The sequence below is a fragment of the Crotalus tigris genome, unplaced genomic scaffold (genome assembly GCF_016545835.1).
Source record: "Crotalus tigris isolate CLP2741 ecotype Arizona unplaced genomic scaffold, ASM1654583v1 scf7180000017672.2133156, whole genome shotgun sequence".
Taxonomy (NCBI): domain Eukaryota; kingdom Metazoa; phylum Chordata; class Lepidosauria; order Squamata; family Viperidae; genus Crotalus; species Crotalus tigris.
Genome location: NW_024096557.1, coordinates 1,029,153 through 1,049,184, shown reverse-complemented (window position 1 = coordinate 1,049,184; position 20,032 = coordinate 1,029,153). Strand labels below are relative to the sequence as shown.

At 35.1% G+C, this 20,032-nt stretch overlaps 1 protein-coding gene across 14 annotated transcripts in view; it reads left to right on the top strand.

The window, feature by feature from the left end:
* ROBO2 (roundabout guidance receptor 2) overlaps positions 1-20,032 on the top strand; it is a 908,846-nt gene that overhangs the window by 434,549 nt on the left and 454,265 nt on the right. For 12 of the 14 annotated variants that reach the window (XM_039337222.1, XM_039337213.1, XM_039337212.1 and 9 more), the window contains exon 3: positions 14,968-15,066. The exons of the other annotated variants lie outside the window; for them this stretch is intronic. In XM_039337222.1, coding sequence (XP_039193156.1) covers positions 14,968-15,066 — 99 coding nt within the window. The remainder of the gene's footprint in view (positions 1-14,967; positions 15,067-20,032) is intronic. 14 annotated transcript variants of the gene reach the window in all.

Below are 20,032 nucleotides of genomic sequence, written 5' to 3'. Positions count from 1 at the left end.
TCAGCACTCATTCATGTGATGCACTGTAATGGTTCCCAAGAGTATTAAATCCTTTAGGTCAAAACAAATCTTGCTTGCAAAATTTTACACCAACATAAAACTGCCAGCTAAGCTTCTCCACAAGTCACATTGTTACATTGGACAAGATTGCATAGTTCAAGAGTCAAAAGGCACACAATAACTTAAAGTATGCCTTTATATCATGGTTGTTTATTTGTAAAAAAAAAGTTAAATTATAATTAAACAGAAAAAAGATAATTAAACTAATGGACAGTAGGGAAAATGTCCTTTATAATTATAGTGTGTCTTACTGATTTTAATTTTACCAGCAACCTGTCCCAATAAATAATAAAAAGTTTTTTTATATATTTACTTGTACAAACATGTTATTTTATCACTTTGTCCACCTTGCAGAGCTCACCATATATGCACAGCTATTTAATTGCTTCCTTGTCTCTTATATCCACAATTTTAAGCTTACAATTATACATCCACTTACCTAATAATGTGTCCCATTGAATTCAGTTAGGATTCATTTTAAATACATTTAAGACAGGCATAGTGTAGTAGCTCAAGTCAACATATTGTAACATGCCACATTTATTACACAAACTACACAAAAGAAATCTGGAGCTATGAAATCATTAATGCATTAATCGTTATGTATCTCTCAAGCTCCAAATACAACCTTTATAATAAAATTCTTGTGAAGTTTTGAATTCTGTACTTCATGAATGGTCAGTTCTCTACCCCAAAAATCACTTTACCCCTGCACTATACTAATCATGCACTATTTTTAATTAAAAAAGAAGGAAACTAGCATTTCTTCATGGAAGGTGAGAATAAATTATAATTTTAAAATTATCAAAATAGCTATGTACTACTTTTCAGTAAAATGTATACAATATGTGTGGGTTTTGAACCATGGACCACTAGCATCTGTCAGCAAGAGGGAAAAAGAAAGAAAGGTAAAATTGTCACAGACAGTGGAAATGAAAAGTGTGAGGAAAGAAAGTACTGAAAATAAAAATAAAACCATAGTTACAAATCTTTCAAATACATTTTAGCCTACAGAGGAAAAATATGAATCACTGAAAGGAAATGTAATAAATAACAAAAGCCCTGAAATTTCATTTAGAAATGAAAAGCACAAGTGAAAAACTATTACTGTGTTCTTACTGTTCCTGTCTCCTATTAGACATATACTGTATATCACAGCTTGAAGGCCTCTTGCATTATCTGTCTTTTTTGTAATCTCCATGCTGACTAATGTCATGGAAAGAAATAAAGGGTCAAGGTAGAGTACCACTCAAAGCACTGCTCAAGGCTAATTTGGCAACAATATTCTCTTTGTCTCTTTCTCTCGGTGTGTGTTGGTGTGTGTGTGTGCATGCATGTGTTTGTGTGTGTGCATGTAGGTGTGTCCTCCTATTGTAACAAGAACTGAAAGTGGGAAGCAAATCACTTAGACTTGGCGGCCAGAAGAACATAAAAAAGTTCCAACCCATTCATTGAATATGATAGCAGAAGACTCTGTGAAGCAAAGAAGACCATATTCATAATAGTAGTCAAATACCAGTAGTAAAATGGATTTCTCAAATAAAAATGTTCATCCTAGTCAAAGCAATCAAGTAGCTCTTCTTAAAATCGTAACAATTTTAAAATACTAAATACCATGAACCACTTCTAAATTTATTTTAAGTGACTTTATAAATTGGTTTGAAGACATAGTTATCCATTTTAATATAAAAATTAGAATGTGGTGTATGCATACCTCAAAAAATTAATAAAGCAATAAAATAGAAAACTAAATAAAAAGACAAGATAAAATATGGCAAAATATGGCCATCAGCTACATATTTTGGAGAAATACGACTGCCTTTATTGTTATACGATAATCTTTAGTGTGGGTTCTTACTGTGTCTGGTCAAATTCACTTTGAATATTCCTTTCAATAATACTCTAAACATCTCCTTGGAACTTCATATCCCAGAATTCCCCAGCAAACCAAGGAGAATCTTGGGATCAACACACAGGTAGAAGCTGGATAGGGGCATTTCTCATATGAAACCCAAAACTCTCTGTGGAATCTTACTGGGTCCATCAATCTTTTGAAGTAGGATAACGAACAGGTCCAGTCTCCACGCAGGGCGGGGTGACACCATTGTCCCGAAAAGCAAGTGAGAGTGATATGTCTATGACAATGGATTGATATCAATGTCCTCCACTGCCACTGTCAAAAACTCAACCACTATGAGACAACCAACTTGCAACCAACAGTATGCATCAGGATGTTTTCGACTTGAGACAGTTGATTGCCTAGGAAGCCACCAACTGTTTGAGCTGCCCAAAATTCAATGTCACCAGGTGGGAGATTGAAGGCTCCAGATATCAACAGTCTTGGAGACTCTATTTAATCCAGCAGTGCATAGAGAGTGGTACACTAGTAGCAATCCCAATAGTTCCTTAAGCCCAACTTCAAATAACATATCTCACATTCAGTTATCTGCAAAGAACAATCCATAAAAGCCTATAATCACTTATAAATGATTAGCCATCCAGCCTTCTTACCTGAAGTCTGGGTGGGCACATTTCTTGAGAGGAGAAATATCCCCTACCCCACCTCCAATTAAATGTTATAAGACATGCCAGATCATTATAAAATCATGAAATGTGCTTTGTTAAACACTGACGTGGCATTCAAAAGCAGCAGTCACATCCCAGGATCTAACAGCCAAGCTCTAAGAGTGGAAACTGAGGGAGGATAGTGGGCCTAGTGTACCCAATTGCAGCCCATCCTCATATTCCCAACATAAATCTTCCGGTTTATTACTGTTTATTCTTACCTGCCTCCTTTGCTTTCCCTTTTCTATTCACACTTCATGCCTCTTTTCAAGGTCCAGGCATCCATTTCCAGTATCTTCCACCTTCTAACACACACCAATTCAATTCCTGTATGACCCAACCCATCCATCCAGGATCCTAGCGAACTCCTAACCACACTTTCTGGACACTTGGCAGTCTTAAGTCTCCAAGGTCCAGTAGGAAGAGACCACTCAATCCTGCCCATCATCTCACCGTTTTTAACAGAGTAATCATACTTTTAACAGTGCCTAAATTTGTACAACACACTTTATCTAGTTCAATACTTTATCTGGCTCAATAGTAGTAATTGTGAGAGGGATCATGGAGAGTGGACAATCACTTAAATATTAGCCAGCAGTGTGCTACAGCTGCCAAAAAAGCAGTCCTAGGCTGCATTAACAGAGGGATAGAATCAAGATCCTGTGAAGTGTTAATACCACTTTATAATGCATTGGTAAGGCCACACTTGGAATATAACATCCAGTTTTGGTTGTCACAATGTAAAAAAGTATTGAGACTCTAGAAAGAGTACAGAGAAGAGCAACAAAGATGATTAGGGGAATGGAGGCTAAACATATAAAGAACGGTTGCTGGAATTGGGTATGTCTAGTTTAATGAAGAGAAGGACTAGGGATGATATGATAGCAGTGTTCCAATATCCCAGGGGCTTCCACAAAGAAGAGGGAGTCAAGCTATTCTCCAAAGCACCTGAAAGCAGGACAAGAACCAATGGATGGAAACTAATCCAAGACAGAAGCAACTTAGAATTAATGAGAAATTTTCTGACAGAACAATTAATCAGTGGAATAATTTGCCTCCAGAAGTTGTGAATGCTCCAACACTGGAGGTTTTTAAGAAGAGATTGGACAACCATTTATCTGAAATGGTTTAGGGCTTCCTGCCTGAGCAGGGCGTTGGACAAAGACATCCAAGGTCTTTCCAACTCTGTCATTTTGTATTCTGAAAAAAACCACTGGGTTTATTTTATAGAATTTCTATACCATTAACCAAGACACAATCTTTTTCAATTGGGACACATTTATCCAGATGAAGAGCTGATGTTTAGGTGGAGCAGGGGGATATGAAATCTGCTCTAGCACATCAGATTTGGACTGCAAAAAACTACATGGCTACTTTACACTAGAAAGAATTGGAATCTGTCTATTTTTCTGCTGGTATATTGCAGCCATCTGGATTTTTTTTTTTTTCAGCCTGGATCCAGCAGTCATACTATTCGGTTATTTTCAATATGAAGACTTCTATGTCGATATGTAAAAGAAGAAATTTATAAAGTGGTATGACAGTAGAAAATATTTTTTCTAATTCTGATTTAGCCAGAAAGGGTAGTTTTTGTTTTATTTTTTTACAAGCAAGCATCTTTATTGGATGACAAAATCCCTGCAACAATTTTCTCATTAATTCTTGTGTTATAATGACAAAATGTTTCACTCTGAAGAAGATAAAAGCTTCCTATTCCATATAAATTATACTTGAGAAGTGTGACACAGTGCATGAAGAACTATCTCATTAACTTCAATCGAACATTTGGACTCAGATTTCTCCTAGATAAATCATTGTTATCAAAATATGTCTTTAAAGTTATATTTTTTAGTCATCTTGGCTTGATCCTCCGTATCCAGTATAAGCATGAATTGCTGCAGGAACAAAGCCTCCCTAATTTCTTTTGTTTTTCCCATTGTTGTTCTTTTAATGCCCATAGTTATAGAAAATTAAGTTAGGGCTTCAGTAGATCATCATAATCTGCTTAAATTACTTCCTGCAAGTAACACACAGCTAAGTAACAGAATAACAATGGCAATAAAATGAACAGTTGCTTTTAGAAGGTTTATGGTTATATCCCGGACTCCTAGGATTGTGGTCAGGTGGTCATTTACCCCCTGATGTTTTCAATCATGAGTCTGTCTATGCTACATTCTGCATTTAATTCCCTACCACAAAAGTTCTGCTGTTTTCAGGGTCTAAATTTCCCTTTTCCTGGATTCAATCCATTCATCCTGTCATTTTGTAAAAACTTTCAGATTTTTGGAGAGCCCCTCCTGTTTGGAGGATTTTAAGCTCAGGAATTTGAGGGAGGTATTTATTTTTGATACAAAATAGCAAAACCAGCTTGTTAAGTGACATCAGCAGGAAGAACATATGGAACAGCATATTTCTAAAAGTGTGATTCCATCTGAAGTCTCACTTTGTCTTAAATTTAACAAAAATAATTTATTTGCTTCAGTTAAAAAAAAATCAATTGAATTTTTCCTCATTTCTCGTGGTTATATTATTTCACATACTAATTCCATCTGTATATGCTTATTCTTAAGCTTTTGTAATGCTTTATGTATATCTGTATACATGGCCATTTGGAAATGTTTATGTACTGTATACAGACATATGCACATACACGTACATACAAAAGTGACAAGAAGGAATAGATACCATAATTTTCAATTAATATTTATAAACAATTTTATATAAATAATTATTTTCCCTTTCAGCCTTCCCTCTCTTCTAACACAATTTTTTCTTTCAAAAGTACACATGCCTCTTTTTCTGTGTGGGACTTGGGCAGTGGATTAATTATTGATTTTTTTTCATACAATTCTCCTGATACACAAATCTAATGAAGTTTTCATAGGGTTCAAAATCTATTATTTCATTTTTTAAAAGAACGACTCTTGTTCTGTTAGCATTCTATCTTTCTACTTTTAATAAAATAATATCAGCTAAAAAATTAACAATGAAGATTTTAAATTGAACAGCATTTTGAATTGGTAGTTTTTGCATGTATATTCTTTCTTTCTTTCTTTCTTTCTTTCTTTCTTTCTTTCTTTCTTTCTTTCTTTCTTTCTTTCTTTTTCTTTCTTTCCTCATTTTCTTCTTTCTTCATCTGTCACCAGCATAATATTTTTATCCTCCCATAAGAAAAACTTCTCTTACCATAGGCGTGGCCCAAGTGTTCAATAATTTCTGCCTTTCTTCTAGAAACATGCCTGGCTATTTGCCTTTGGTTTAACATGTCTGGTAGGAGACAGTCATGAGTGGTAATGGCTTTTGTGAGAGGCAGGAAAAAAGTGTCTTTTCCTAATAGCAAGAGATCATTTCCACATATTATGTAGGACAAATCATTATTATTTACAAAACATACAATAATTCATAAACCTTGAATTGTTTCAGGATATTTTGATGGCATACTGAGCTTGCGTATTTACGTCCAGTATTATATAGCAGTGTATCAACCAACATAACTAGCAATATGGAAATTTTGAATGCAGGGGATTTTGATGATACCATGGAGATAAGCAAGATAGCTTAATAAACTAAATAAAGTCCTGTTGTAAACAGAAAAAAACCCTATGATCTTTAATTTTCTGGAAATCTAAATACATGATGCTATTTATATGACAATCATCACATTCTGTTTTAAATCTAGGTCTGAGTAAGAATACTGTTGCAATCATTGACAAAAAGTATATGGGAAACAGAAGTTTAAACTTTCCCTTTCAAGCATCATTTCAACAATCCCCAAAGTTAAGGTTAACCAAATGATATGTACATGTCATTTGTTTGAATATGACTTATTTTCTATATTCTATTTGCTAAAATGGACTGGAGAAGGAAATTCATACCTATGGTGTTGATGAATACTGATATGTTAAAACAAAATTGTATGGTATTATCAGCATCTGCTATTTATCTTAAATTTATGATTAATAAGATAGCCAAGACTTTTCCTGAACCTTCATTTCTTTGAAAGATCATGGAGTTCTTCCATAACAACAACAACAACAACAATAATAATAATAACAATAACAATAATAACAACAAAACAATGTTGGAAGGGACCTTGGAGGTCATCTAGTCCAATCCCCTGCTCAGGCAGAAAACCCTATACCATTTCAGACAAATGGCTGTCCAGTCTCTTCTTAAAACCTTCCAGTGTTGGAGCACTCACAACTTCTGGAGGCAGTTTGTTCCACTGATTAATTGTTCTAACTGTCAGGAAATTCCTTCTTGGTTGCTTCTCTCTTTGATTAGTTTCTATCTATTGCTTCTTGTCCTGCCTTCAGGTACTTTGGAGAATAGCTTGATACTCTCTTCTTTTTGGCAATCCCTGAGCTATTAGAACACTGCTATCATGTCACCCCTCTTCATTAAACTAGACATACCCAATTCCGTTCTTTATACGTTTTAGCCTCCAGTCTCCTAATCATCTTTGTTGCTCTTCTCTGTACTCTTTCTAGAGTCTCAACATCTTTTTTATATCGTGGTAACAAAAACTGGATGCAGTATTCCAAGTGTGGCCTTACCAAGGCATTGTAAAGTGGTATTAACACTTCATGTAATCTTGATTCTATTCCTCTGTTAATGCAGCCTAGCACTATGTTGGCTTTTTTGGGGGGGGGGCAGCTGCAGCACACTGCTGGCTCATATTTAAGTGATTGTCCACTAGGACTCCGAGATCCTTCTCACAGTTACTACTATTAAGCAAGGTACCATTTATACTGTACCTGTGCATTTGGTTTTTCTTGCCTAAATGTAGAACCTTACTTTTTTCACCATTGAATTTCATTTTGTTAGGTAGCACCCAATGTTCAAGTCTGTAAAGATCCTTCTGTATCTCAAGCGTATCTTCTGGAGTGTTGGCTATTCCTGCAAATTTGATGGGTTCCCCATCTATCTCCTCATCCAAATCATTGATGAAGATTTTGAAGAGCACTGGGCCCAGAACAGAGCCCTGGAGCACTGCACTACACACTTCCCTCCATGTAGATGCAGTGCCATTGGAGACCATATGCTGAGTACGGCCGGTCAGCCAACTACGAATCCATCTGCTGGTGATGCTATCTAACCCACATTTTTCTATCTTTTCTATCTCACATTTTCTATCTAATGGATGACACTTTTAACAAGGTTCTAGGTACACTCCATATTCAAAACAATGTTATAAATTTGGGAGCAAACATACCTATGATTTATGAAAACTCCAGTAGAACAATCTGTTTTATTTGTATTTTAAATTTATGTCCAACTCAGATGTTTACATAATATTATTCCTTTACATTGCTTTTAATCTCTTCATTCCCAGTTAAATTGTATATAAGTGTGTGTGCATGAGCACATATCTTTGCATGCACATATCTGCACTTATGGAACAAATTTATCTGTTGTGCAACCATGGGGGGGGGAAGTGAGAGAGGGCTTATGTCAAGTAAACACAATAGAAAAAAACAATTTCCAGAAGCTGGAGCAGATTTTCCCCTCCGGGATTATAGACTTGTCTCTGACCTCAAAATGAAAAAACCTTTGGTCCCTGGATACTTTTCCAGACACAAATTACTGCAAACTTAAGAAAACTGTTTATTTTTATTTACTTATTTCAATAGACCTATATTGAACAGAATCTCAGAGAGGCAAACAATGAGAATCCTAGGTTAAAGGGCTTGAAATATGTTACATATATACTGTATATCCTTATAATAAAAATATGCCTTTGTCTTTTGTTGTTGTTTTCTAAAACTTGAGTAGGAAAGAATTTTGAGTATAAAAAAAATAGATGTTAAATACTTAAGTCTTTTTCTGCCCACAATTTCATCATTCCAAACTGATTTTCTACATAAAACTCAAGAATGCACATGAAAAAAATAAACATTTGGAACTCGGTGGTTTCATTTGGGGAACTGGAATAATATTATAGTAGACAGCAAAAAGCAAATTATAAGTAACACAACTGAGAGAATGTAAAGGGAGCAGCTGCCTTATATAGATAAGAAATTCTCATCTACCTACATACACATTTTTCCTATATAGTAAATATCATTTTTAACAAATTGGAACTGAATCAAAAATTGGAAATTAATATAAGTTGAAAAGATGGTTATGGAAAATTAAATGACATCAACAAGATAAGGCCTACTTGCAGAAGTTATGCTTAGAAAGCAAAACATAAAATTTCCCATTTCAGGACAAGAAAGTCTCACAGAAATACTTAATCTTTTCGTGTTCTATCAAGATTTCCTTGCTAGTATACATACTCCAATATTTTGCTTATGACAATTCTGCACTCAAAATCACTATCTGCCAACCAAAATCAAAGAAGTTAAATTGTTACATACCTCAGTGCTATCCTATGAAGGCTATAAAAAAATCCATATGACTGCAGATGGCAAAGAGTTTCTTTATCTCCTTGCTGTATCCAGGAGTCATCTGCATGTTTGCAGTTCAAGTAGGGTATTCTAATGAAAATTCTAAGTTTTGAATGGGATTGTGCAGCTTAATAACAAAATAAAAACTGTCAAAATGTTGATAACTTGCTGCCACTTCACAGTTTTACAGATATGGTAATCATAATATATATAGTAATGTAAAGTACTAAACTATAGCTATTGACATTTTTTTTTCCAAAACTGCCTATAAAGTAGTCGAGTTCAGGAAAATAAACATTTTTCTTGAGACTGGCCTTCTGCAGACTGTTTGCCATGTTTAAGATATATTTTATGAAATGGAGTCAAGGTACATAAAACATTTGACAGTCTTCAAAGATTCCAAAGTCCATGACCATCTTTAAGTGTATGAGTATTAGATTGCCTTGAAATAATACATTTAAACACAGTTATTTTCAATCACCTTCATGAACATAATGCTTTAGATATTGGTGTCATACTACAGATCGATACAATATTGCACAGAGTAATTTGCTGTCCAGACTCCAGGATTAGTTTCCCACTAACTACAAGAATGATTGACATTAAATGTCATTGATATAGGGACATGTATATTCTACTGTTTTTTTGCAAAATTTGCAAGTATAGTCTCAGTTTACTCTCCATTTGTCTTGCAGTTGCTGTAAGTAGAGAGGCTGAAGATAAGAACTATGGATTATCGCCATTTTTGGTAGGAAAGAATTAAACAGACAAATGATGAATTAACCTGTACTAGCAAGAGCACTTAGGCTTATATACTGCTCCATAGTGCTTTACAGCTCTCTTAGTGGTTTGCAATATCAGCATGTTGCCCCCAACAATCTGGGTCCTCATTTTATTGACCTCGGAAGGATGGAAGGCTGAGTCAGCCTTGAGCCAGTCAGGATCAAACTCCTGGCTATTGGCAGAGTTAGACTGCAATACTGTATTCTAACCACTGCACAACCGTGGCTCTAACTTGCAGTGTAAGCCTAAATATGTTTAGTCAAAAGTAATTTCAACTTAGCCATTTTATGAATATTGTGAATCTCTTCTGCCTTTTTTGTATAGTTTGGTAATTTTTTAAAATGAAAACAAAAGCATTTGCATTGATTTTTACAAGCATTTCTTCTAATATATGCATATATTTAATTTCATTAATATCTTTTGCTAATATACAGTACTGTGCAAAAGTGCTAGACAGTTGTGCAAAAGTGCTGTAAATTAAGAATGCTTTCAGGAATAGAACTGTTAATAGTTTATTTTTATCAATTAACAAAATATATAGAAAAATCCAAATCAAATCAATATTTGGTGTGACCACCCTTTGCCTTCAAAACAGCCTTCATTTAACAACATGAATTTTGCCTTGTTTCTTACACCTGGATCTGACATTCTACATAACAATATTAGACATACCTTTCAGCATCAAACTTTTTTGGCTTCTGGGCACATCAGCAGCTGAGTGTCATATCACTTTTAATGCAGCCATGTCATAAGCATAAGTGCTACGCACATTCTTCCTCAGCTCTTCCCAATGTGTTGGGAAGCTGAATACCTTATGAGTTGAGAGCACAACTTGCATTAACCTGTTGACATTATTTATTTGGTTTTCTTGGCAGAATAATTGAGAGGTCGCCATATAATCCATTCCAACATATATATTTAGTTTGAGCCTTTCTTTAGGACATGCCTATTATGGTCACCTTTCTAAGAATGCTCAACACTGTTGGGATACAAATGCCTTCTAACCACCATGAGGTTACAATCTAGGAATGGAAAAATTACTTAGAAAAAAAATGCACTGATGCTTTTATATTTTAACTTGTTAGTAGGGAAAATCAACTTGAACTTGCATACAAAATGTATAAACAATTCTGAAACCATTCAATGTGCATTAAAATGTATAAGCAACAGGATAGAGTTATCTCAAAAGATCATTAGTAGTTTAACCATTTACCAAGGAATTCTATCTGGGATCAAGAGGAAAATATGAACCTGAGGTCTATTTGTTAAGGAACATCAGTGTATTAAGAGTTTCTGCAAAGGCTCTGAATTGGAGTTAGGCAATTGCCAAAGACGTTGTCAAGGAAAAGGAGAATGGTTACCTGAATTTATATATATGGCCCCCACCAAGTAAGGAATTGTCACATTCAACTGAAAGTTGGGATATTTTTTAATCATTTGCTTATCTTTTCAAAAAGGATGTTAGGAAGAGATGTACATATGTATATATGTATGGATTTATATTTGAGAAAACCCATTTAATTCTATATGGCCATAAACCTTTTTGATCTAACAAAAGGTAGTTGCTCTTTAAGATTTTTTATCACATGCATTGGGTTTTAAATTTGATGATTGAAAGAGTCAGTGATGTGCTTCTTGCAAGGAATTTGCTCTTAATAGGTGTGCAATATATAATATTATCTGTCACTTTCCCTTAATGTGGTCTGCAGGTTAAATACAGAGATAAAAGCAACCTATTCAATTATGGACAGAGTCAAAAGCAACTATATATCTTGATTGTGGCAGTCCCTTTTGTTTTCTCTTTCATATCTCTTCTGCCAATGTTTAGAAAATAAGCCAGACAAACTAGAATCTATGTACCAAGATCTGTGAATCATAGCAAGCAAAATATTGTGTAATAAGCTACTAATATATACATACTTAAAAGCACTCCATTAGAGTTTTTTATCTAATTTAAAGAAGTGCTATCTGAAATAAAGTATCAAATGCCTGTAGTAGATAACCAGGATCAAATGTGGAAATAAATAAGACATAATTGTCCTTTCTTTTCAGTAACAGTATTATAACACTTAATTTAGTAGAAACTTGGCATTAATAAAGTAACTATATTCCAATCTAATTGTAGTTCCTGGATGCTGTTTTAAACAACTCTAGAAAATATATAATAGCAATCTATTGCGACATTTGCAACCACATGGATCACTGACAGGATATTAGCTTTGCTAAAGCCCGATTTGAGTCACACATGTCACATGGATATACAGGTAGTCCTCCAATTACGAATGTAATGGAGCTTGACAATTACATTTATAACCCGAAGATTCATTGGAGTGCATTACATAAAATGAACGTGAAAACGCCCTGCTTTACCTCACCCATTTGCTAATTGAATGCGCAGGTCATTAAGTACATGAGGTATCTCAGAGTAGGGAAGGCCACGGGGGGGGGGAGCCTAGTGATGGAACAGGCCACCTGCTTAAGACCACCCAAGGCTTCCCCAACCCACTGAGATACCTCATGCAATTGCTTCCCCACCCATCCTGCCATGCCAGGCCACTTACCTTGCAAAGATCTGTCTTCTCTCTGCCACAGTTTCTTTGAGAGCAGGACGATTTTGCTTCCAGCATCTGATGGGCTTGCAAACACTTTTGCAAGAGTGAAATGTTCTGGGTACAGTGATCTCGTGGGGCTTCAGGCTGCAAGATCACAGCACCCAGAAGCTTTCAGTCTTCACGTAAAAGATTTGTAAGCCGATGGGATACTTTGAGAAAACGAAATCACACTGTCTCAAAGCATCCCATCAGCTTGTAAATGTTTTGCATGGAGACTGGAAGCTTCTGGGCACTGTGATGTCATGGCCTGAAGTCCCATGAGATCTCGGTACCCAGAACATTTCACTCTCGGTGCACGAAAAGTGTTTGCAAGCTGATTGGATGCTGGAAGCAAAGAGGAGACAGATCTTCACAAGGTAAATGAGTCCGGGGAGGCAGGATGGAGGGGAAGCAATTGTGGAGAGTGGAGGGGGGATAGGCAGGGTAAATGTTGCAGTGCCTCTGTAGTCATTCGTAAGGGTATACAACTGCTGTGGTGCTACAACATTTGTAATTTCAGGACTGTGCCTTAAATACTTGGGGGGGGGGTTATCGCATAACTTGGAATGATCATTAAGTGAACTGTCGTAACTCGAGGATTACCTGTAACAGATCTTGTCAAATATGCATGTATTAATACTGATTGCCCTTCAGTACACAAATCCCCACCCATTTCATTATTTGAAACCCACTTCCACCTTTGAATTAGATGAAAAAGAACAAATCAAATCAAATATCATTAGCAAATTTACAACATCATCACCTGACATATTGCTTCACTGGATTGTTTATGGATATTAAATAGAATAATATGAATATTAACCTGTTGCAGTCAAAGAAGTTGTAGTACAAATATCACAGAATGGAACAGGAATCTTTCAAGTTGCTTTGGTTTAGTTATTAAAGCATCATATATAGAATGGCCCTATACAGCTTTCCAGGAATATAATAAATTGAAAATATTAATGCATATTTTCTTAACCCAGAAACAAAGCATATAATGTATATTATTATATAAATTATAAACAAATTATATAAATAAAATTGGGCAACCACATGTTAGAGACAGCGTATGGCTCAGATCACATAGTTTGTTGAGTTACAAATACTAATATTAAACTTTATGCACTCAAGGCACTTTTGCTTTTCTTTCACTTTAAAAAAATATTTTGCTATCTACATTTTATGTGCTGCTTGAATTTATTTATGTTGATCATGGTATACTAGAAATTTAAACTTTCTTCACAGATATGAAATATTTACAATTATACATATAGCAGCATTTAATATAAAAATAATTGTGAAACATTTAAATTTATGGTGACTTTGGCACAATAAGCTAAAATTTGGAAGGTGTAGAGTGTTCCTCAGATGGTTAGGAAGAGAAAGTAATGTATGGTTAGTTACAAAAGTTTTTCCCTAAAAATAATTTTTAGATGAACAGATTTAATATTTCTTTTTTTTAAAGAACATTAAATTATTCTATTACTAAAATATTTAAAAAGAGTTTACAGAGAAACATTTTGTTTAAAAAAATTATTTTAAATTAAAATATATTTTCGTTTGTTTTAAATTAAAATATATTGTCCTCCATCAATGCTCTGCAAAGAGGAAGTAAACAGTCACCACCCAAAGAATTCACTGTATGTGTCCACTTAATGTTTTCATTTAGTTTGGCTTATATCCTTCTAGAAATACATACTGTTCAAATTATGATGCCATATTCTTTTCTTTCTTTCTTTTCTTTTTTTCAAAATAGTGCAATTGTATGAGAACCATTTGAGATCTGTTACTAATTACTTAGTTTTAAATATCTGCCTTGCATCTTCCAGAAGAATTTGTCTCCAAGTAATTATGCAGAATTTGCATTAAAGAAAACCAAGTTGCACATAATGCATTGTCATTTATTGCCAAGTAAGAATTATAGTCTTTGAATATCAAGTGGAAACAAATGCAATCCATTTCTTTGCATGGGAACTCATTTACTTACATTATTTACCTCTACTGATAAACTCCCACAACTCTGAATTGTGTATAAGTAATAACAGCAATTAAAACCAGAACATAATACTGCCTTAAACAAAACAGCAAAAGTAGGTGACTACTAGAAATCTTCATACTGAATCAAAGATCCATTGAAAGAGAATGATCTTATATATTGTATGAAATATCAGAAGTACAGGGTATTTCCAGGATTAATATATTCTACAATTCAGGAGCTGCTATAAAAAGGCCCATATTCTCCTGTTGATTATAGAGTTGGAACTTTCAACAAGTCCTATCTACATGATTTGCAGATCAGAACAACAGACCTGAGATTAGCAAGATGATCTTTGATACTCAAGAGTCACAGGAATTCAGCATTAATCATATGAATCACTCAGGAAATGTTAGAGTGTTAATCTCACCTTAAAACTTCACTTTAATGAAATATCATTCTTTCCATGTTTTATGGCTGATACAGTTAGCACTGTATATGACCAGAAGGAATGAGCACAATGAGCCAAATAGGAGGTCATATTTCTCTGAAATATATTTATTTGCACAATCTTTTCTTTTTTTAAACTGTTTTAAAGGTCAAGCTGATACTTTGACACTAAAACAGATGTTAAACGAATTGTTGAAACAAGAAGGCTGCTCATTTCCATCCGATTTTTGTCTGCTTGAACATTTTGGTAAGCATTCTGTACTTGCTACACACACACAAATACACTTTAATATAACCGTTAAATAATATAAGGAATAAATTACCTAAAAGTAAACCACACTTTATTTGTGAGCATTATTTCTCATTAGAAATGTATAGATTTAATGCTAATGTTAATGCTATAAAATGGCATTAATATGAGGATGCATACAAAATATGTATCAAAGCCGATATCATATCTGTCAAGCATATGTGTGAAAATAAATAAAAACTGCATTGGCAGGAAGCATTTTTATAGTTCCTATAAAGCAGGGAGGAGGAGGGAGAGAATGACAAGGTTTGTCCTCAGCATAGTTCAAAGACATAGGCCATACTGACGTTTATTGCAAATGGGAGCAAAAGTTCATGAAGGAAATGGCACAGCACCAAAACATTCACAGAAGTATGTGCAGCTAATTACTGTATATTCTCTAGAACTAGCAATTAAATCCCAAACAAGCAGAAATGAACTACATTGCAAAACTGTATCCTGACAATTACTATGTAAGTGAAGAAGATTTATCTTTCTGGATTTATCTTTGTGGCAAAAATAGCAGTGTATCGGTTTGTTTTAAAAATCTGTGGTACATTTATAAAAGTTGTATGTCAGGCTACATGGATTACTTTTAGCACAGCATTAACATTTAATATCTAAACAAAATGGTCTGCTTCTGTTGGAAATAGCCAGCATTTCAGAAGATAGGCTAAAGATCCAGAATGTTCTCAACAAACACTAACAGTAGTCCCTATCCTACAAAATGAAATTCAATAATGAGAAAAGTAAGATTTTACATTTAGGCAAGGAAAACCAAATCCACAGGTATGGAATAGGTGGTTCCTAGCGCAACAGCAGTAACTGTGTGAGGAATCTAAGAGTCCTAGTGGACGATCACTTAAATATGACCCTGCAGTGTGCTGCAGCCACCAAAAAAGCCAATGCAGTCCTAGGCTGCATTAACAGAGGAATAGAATCAAGATCATGTGAAGTGTTAGTATTGCTTTATAATGCCTCTGTAAGACCACACTTGGAATATTGCATCCAGTTTTGGTTGCCACAATATAAAAAAGATGCTGAGACTCTAGAGCAGAGTGCAGAGAAGAGCAACAAAGATAATTAAGGTAGTGGAGGCTAAAACATAGGAAAAATGGTTGCAGGAATTGGGTAAGTCTAGTTTAGTGAAAAAAAGGACTAGGGGTGACATGGTAGCAGTTTTCCAATATCTAAGGGGCTGCTATACAGAAGAGGGGGGTCTCCAAAGCACTGGAAAAAACCGAGAAGTAAGGAAAATTGTTAGAATAATTAATCAGTTGAATGGTTTGCCTTCAGAAGTTGTAGGTGCTCCATCACTGGAGGCTTTTAAGAAGAAATTGTACAGCCATTTCTATGAAATGGTATAGGATCTCCTGTTTGAGCTTGAGGGGGTTGGACTAAAGGACCTCCAAGGTTCTTTCCAATTCTGTTATTCTGTTATTGATGAATGAGAAATGGTAGTTGCTATGGCTTGTAAAAAATCTTTGTAAATTAGAGTTTTCAAAGCAAATTCCATGGAAAACAATCCCTCATATTATTATATTGATATATTAAAAACTCAAAACATATTTTACTTACTAAAACCTTATTCCTTTTGAAAAATAGACTAAGTTGTGCAGGGCAAAAGACTCGAGCAAGTTGACTGTGTTTTTATGCTGGCCTTGTGTCTTACAAAATGCCAAATTGTTCTCATTAATCTTGGAAATCCAAAAGGAAGCTATGTTCACTTTCATTTCATTATGATACAACTGTCCAAATGATTGAGAATTCTACCTTATCTAAACTAAGAAATAAATGCAGAGCTGAGTACCCTATAACATCAAGCCTAGAACTTTAGCTTAATAGCAGCTTGGATGTAATTATTACCAAATGGCAAATTTAGCAATTGTAAGAGGTGATTATTAAGCTTTACTACAAGCAATCTTGCTTGAATAGGCTAGCAGGGAGAAAATAAATACCTAGATATTTAGAGGAGTTTATCTGCTCAATGAGTTTACCATTGATCATCCATCTAATTGGGGACTTGCAGCATTTCCTGGAGAATACCAATACTTTTGGTTTAGGGTAGTTCTTTTGAAGCTGTTCGCTAGAGAAGTAAAATGATAAAGCTTTAAATATCTGCCCATATGATTCAATTTTGCTAGGTTTGCTCACTTTTGGTTCCTTTGATTAAAGAATATCAGATATCAGAACTCTAGAAGCTCGCTTTGTCTGTACCACTGTCTGTCCTCTAGAATAAGGTCCTTCCTGAGAACTGAATGGCCCCCATTCTGCTGTTATATAGCCAGATTGTAAAATTCAAATCATCAAGATCTTTGATGAAGTAAAGTGAGACTCCTTGCTTCTTCCGATCTAATCTGTTGTTCTTGCTATCTTTTATCTTTATTTTTTACAATTATTTTAAATGGTTTATTGTACTTCTCTTGTTTTAGTTTTTGTGAGCCCTTCTGAGGTCTTCATAAGTCGGACTGGACACAAATTAGATAGACAGACATCTTCAGTGGCCTACTTGGGTTATAGACAAAAGGGTGTATCAACAGCGCAAAGGAGAATATCAACTGGATGATAGGCAAAGGAGGGAGGATTTTGCATAACAAACATCTCAACAATATTATTAATGTAAAAATTGAACAATAGTGAGGTTAGGAACTCTTTGCTAGTAAGATTACCAAAAATATTACCTTAACTTGAGTAGTTGTATCCTTATATAATAGTATTATCAGGCTAAGAAGACAATGCTCTATTGCTGTAGCATCTAGTTTCCTCCATAGTCATTCTATAATAATTGCATAGAGAGTTGCCTGTAACATTTTTAAGCTAAATAATATAATATAGTACATTGATTCATGGTTGAGTGTTTTGCTTTAAGATAAAAAATGTTTGGGACAACATCCAATACAGAGATTTGTGGAGATACAGTAAATTTAGCATATATTTTTTTCTGATTACAGATAGAAGGCTAATTGGTTTAAAAATTGCAAAGTCATATGTATGTACGTAAATATTTAGAGGATTTATATGACTGACAATCTCATGCAATTATTCTAGGTTGCCGACTACAATCCATAGAAATCATAGTTAAAAAGAAAGGTATCCCCCACCCAAGTGCCAGACCAATTATCCTTGCAGCTCAACTCCTATTCTAGCTTAATGCATGTGAGAAGAGCCAGATCTTCATAGCCTTCTGAAAGGATAAAAGAGTAGGAATCCCTCAGACTTCAGGTGGGAGCCTGTTCCAAAGGATGGGAAACAACTGCAAAGGTGTACCTCCCATGTCCCATCAGATGACAACATTTGAAGGAGAAGACCTGGAGCACCCTCTCTCTATCTAACAATTAGGACAGACAGATATTTTCAAGGAGATGTGGTTCCCATAAGTAACCTTTGCCTTGGGCAAGTAGGTATTTAATGGTGATAACTAACACCTTGAATTGCAACTTGAAGTCAGTGGAGTTCATGCAACAGGGGTGTTACTTGGATGAACTGTGTGCCATTGCATTCTGGATTATTTGCAGCTTTCAGAACAACTCCAAAGACAGTCCCATATAGACCGTGTTGCAGTAATCCAAACAAAAATTTATTCATGTTTTCATAAATTTAGTATTGCTAGAGTTAAGCCAATTTTTAAGGAGACATACAGGATTATTTGTGGCTACACAGAGAAATCAAAGTCATCACCCACCATATAGGATTTAATTGTAAGAATTTTGATTGGACTAAATAGTTGCCAGGAGCTTTGTTATTTTTCAATTGATAAATTTGTTTTTGGATCTTGGGAGGTGAGACTGAGAGCAGTTAAAAACCATTCCTAAAAATCTTAGAGTTACTTGTACAACTTCTAATGCTCTAATATAAAAGGATTTTAACTGTATTTTCCTTAGGCCCTGACTGAAACTTTTGAATGAAACAAGTCTATTGGAGAACTTCCACAGTTCATCTTACCTTACTAGATAAGTTGTCTTCCACATTTATAAAATAAATTAACAATTATTATTATAATAATGATAATGATAATGATGATGATGCTGTGGTGACACAGTGGTTAGAATGCAGTATTTCAGGCAAACTCTGCTCACAGTCACAAATTTGATCCTGAGCGGCTCAAGGTTGACTCAGCCTTCTGTTCTTCCAAGATTGGTAATAATAATAATAATAATAATAATAATAATAATAATAATAATAGTAGTAGTAGTAGTAGTAGTAGTAGTAGTAGTAGTAGTAGTAATAAAGTTGGAAGGGACCTTGGAGGTCATCGAGTCCAACCCCCTGCTCAGGCAGGAAACCCTATACCATTTCAGACAAATGGCTGTCCAGTCTCTTCTTAAAAACTCCCAGTGGTTGAGCATTCACCACTTTTGGAGGCAGGTTGTTCCACTGGTTAATTGTTCTAACTGTCAGGAAGTTTCTCCTTAGTTCTAGGTTGCTTCTCTCCTTGATTAGTTTCCACCCGTTGCTTCTTGTCCTGCCTTCAGGCGCTTTGGAAAATAGCTTCACTCCCTCTTCTTTGTGGCAGCCCCTGAGATATTGGAACACTGCTATCATGTCCCCCCTCGTCCTTCTCTTCATTAAACTAGACATACCCAATTCCAGCAGCCATTTCTTATACGCTTTAGCCTCCAGTCCCCTAATCATCTTTGTTGCTCTTCTCTGTACTCTTTCTGGAATCTCAACATCTTTTTTACATCACGGTGACCAAAACTGGATGCAATATTCCAAGTGTGGTCTTACCAAGTCATTGTAAAGTAGTATTAACACTTCACGTGATCTTGATTCTATCCCTCTGTTAATGCAGCCTAGCACTGTGTTGGTCTTTTTGGCAGCTGCAGCACACTGCTAGCTCATATTTAGGTGATTGTCCACTAGGACTCCGAGGTTCCTCTCACAGTTACTACTATAGAGCAAGGTACTCCCTATACTATACCTG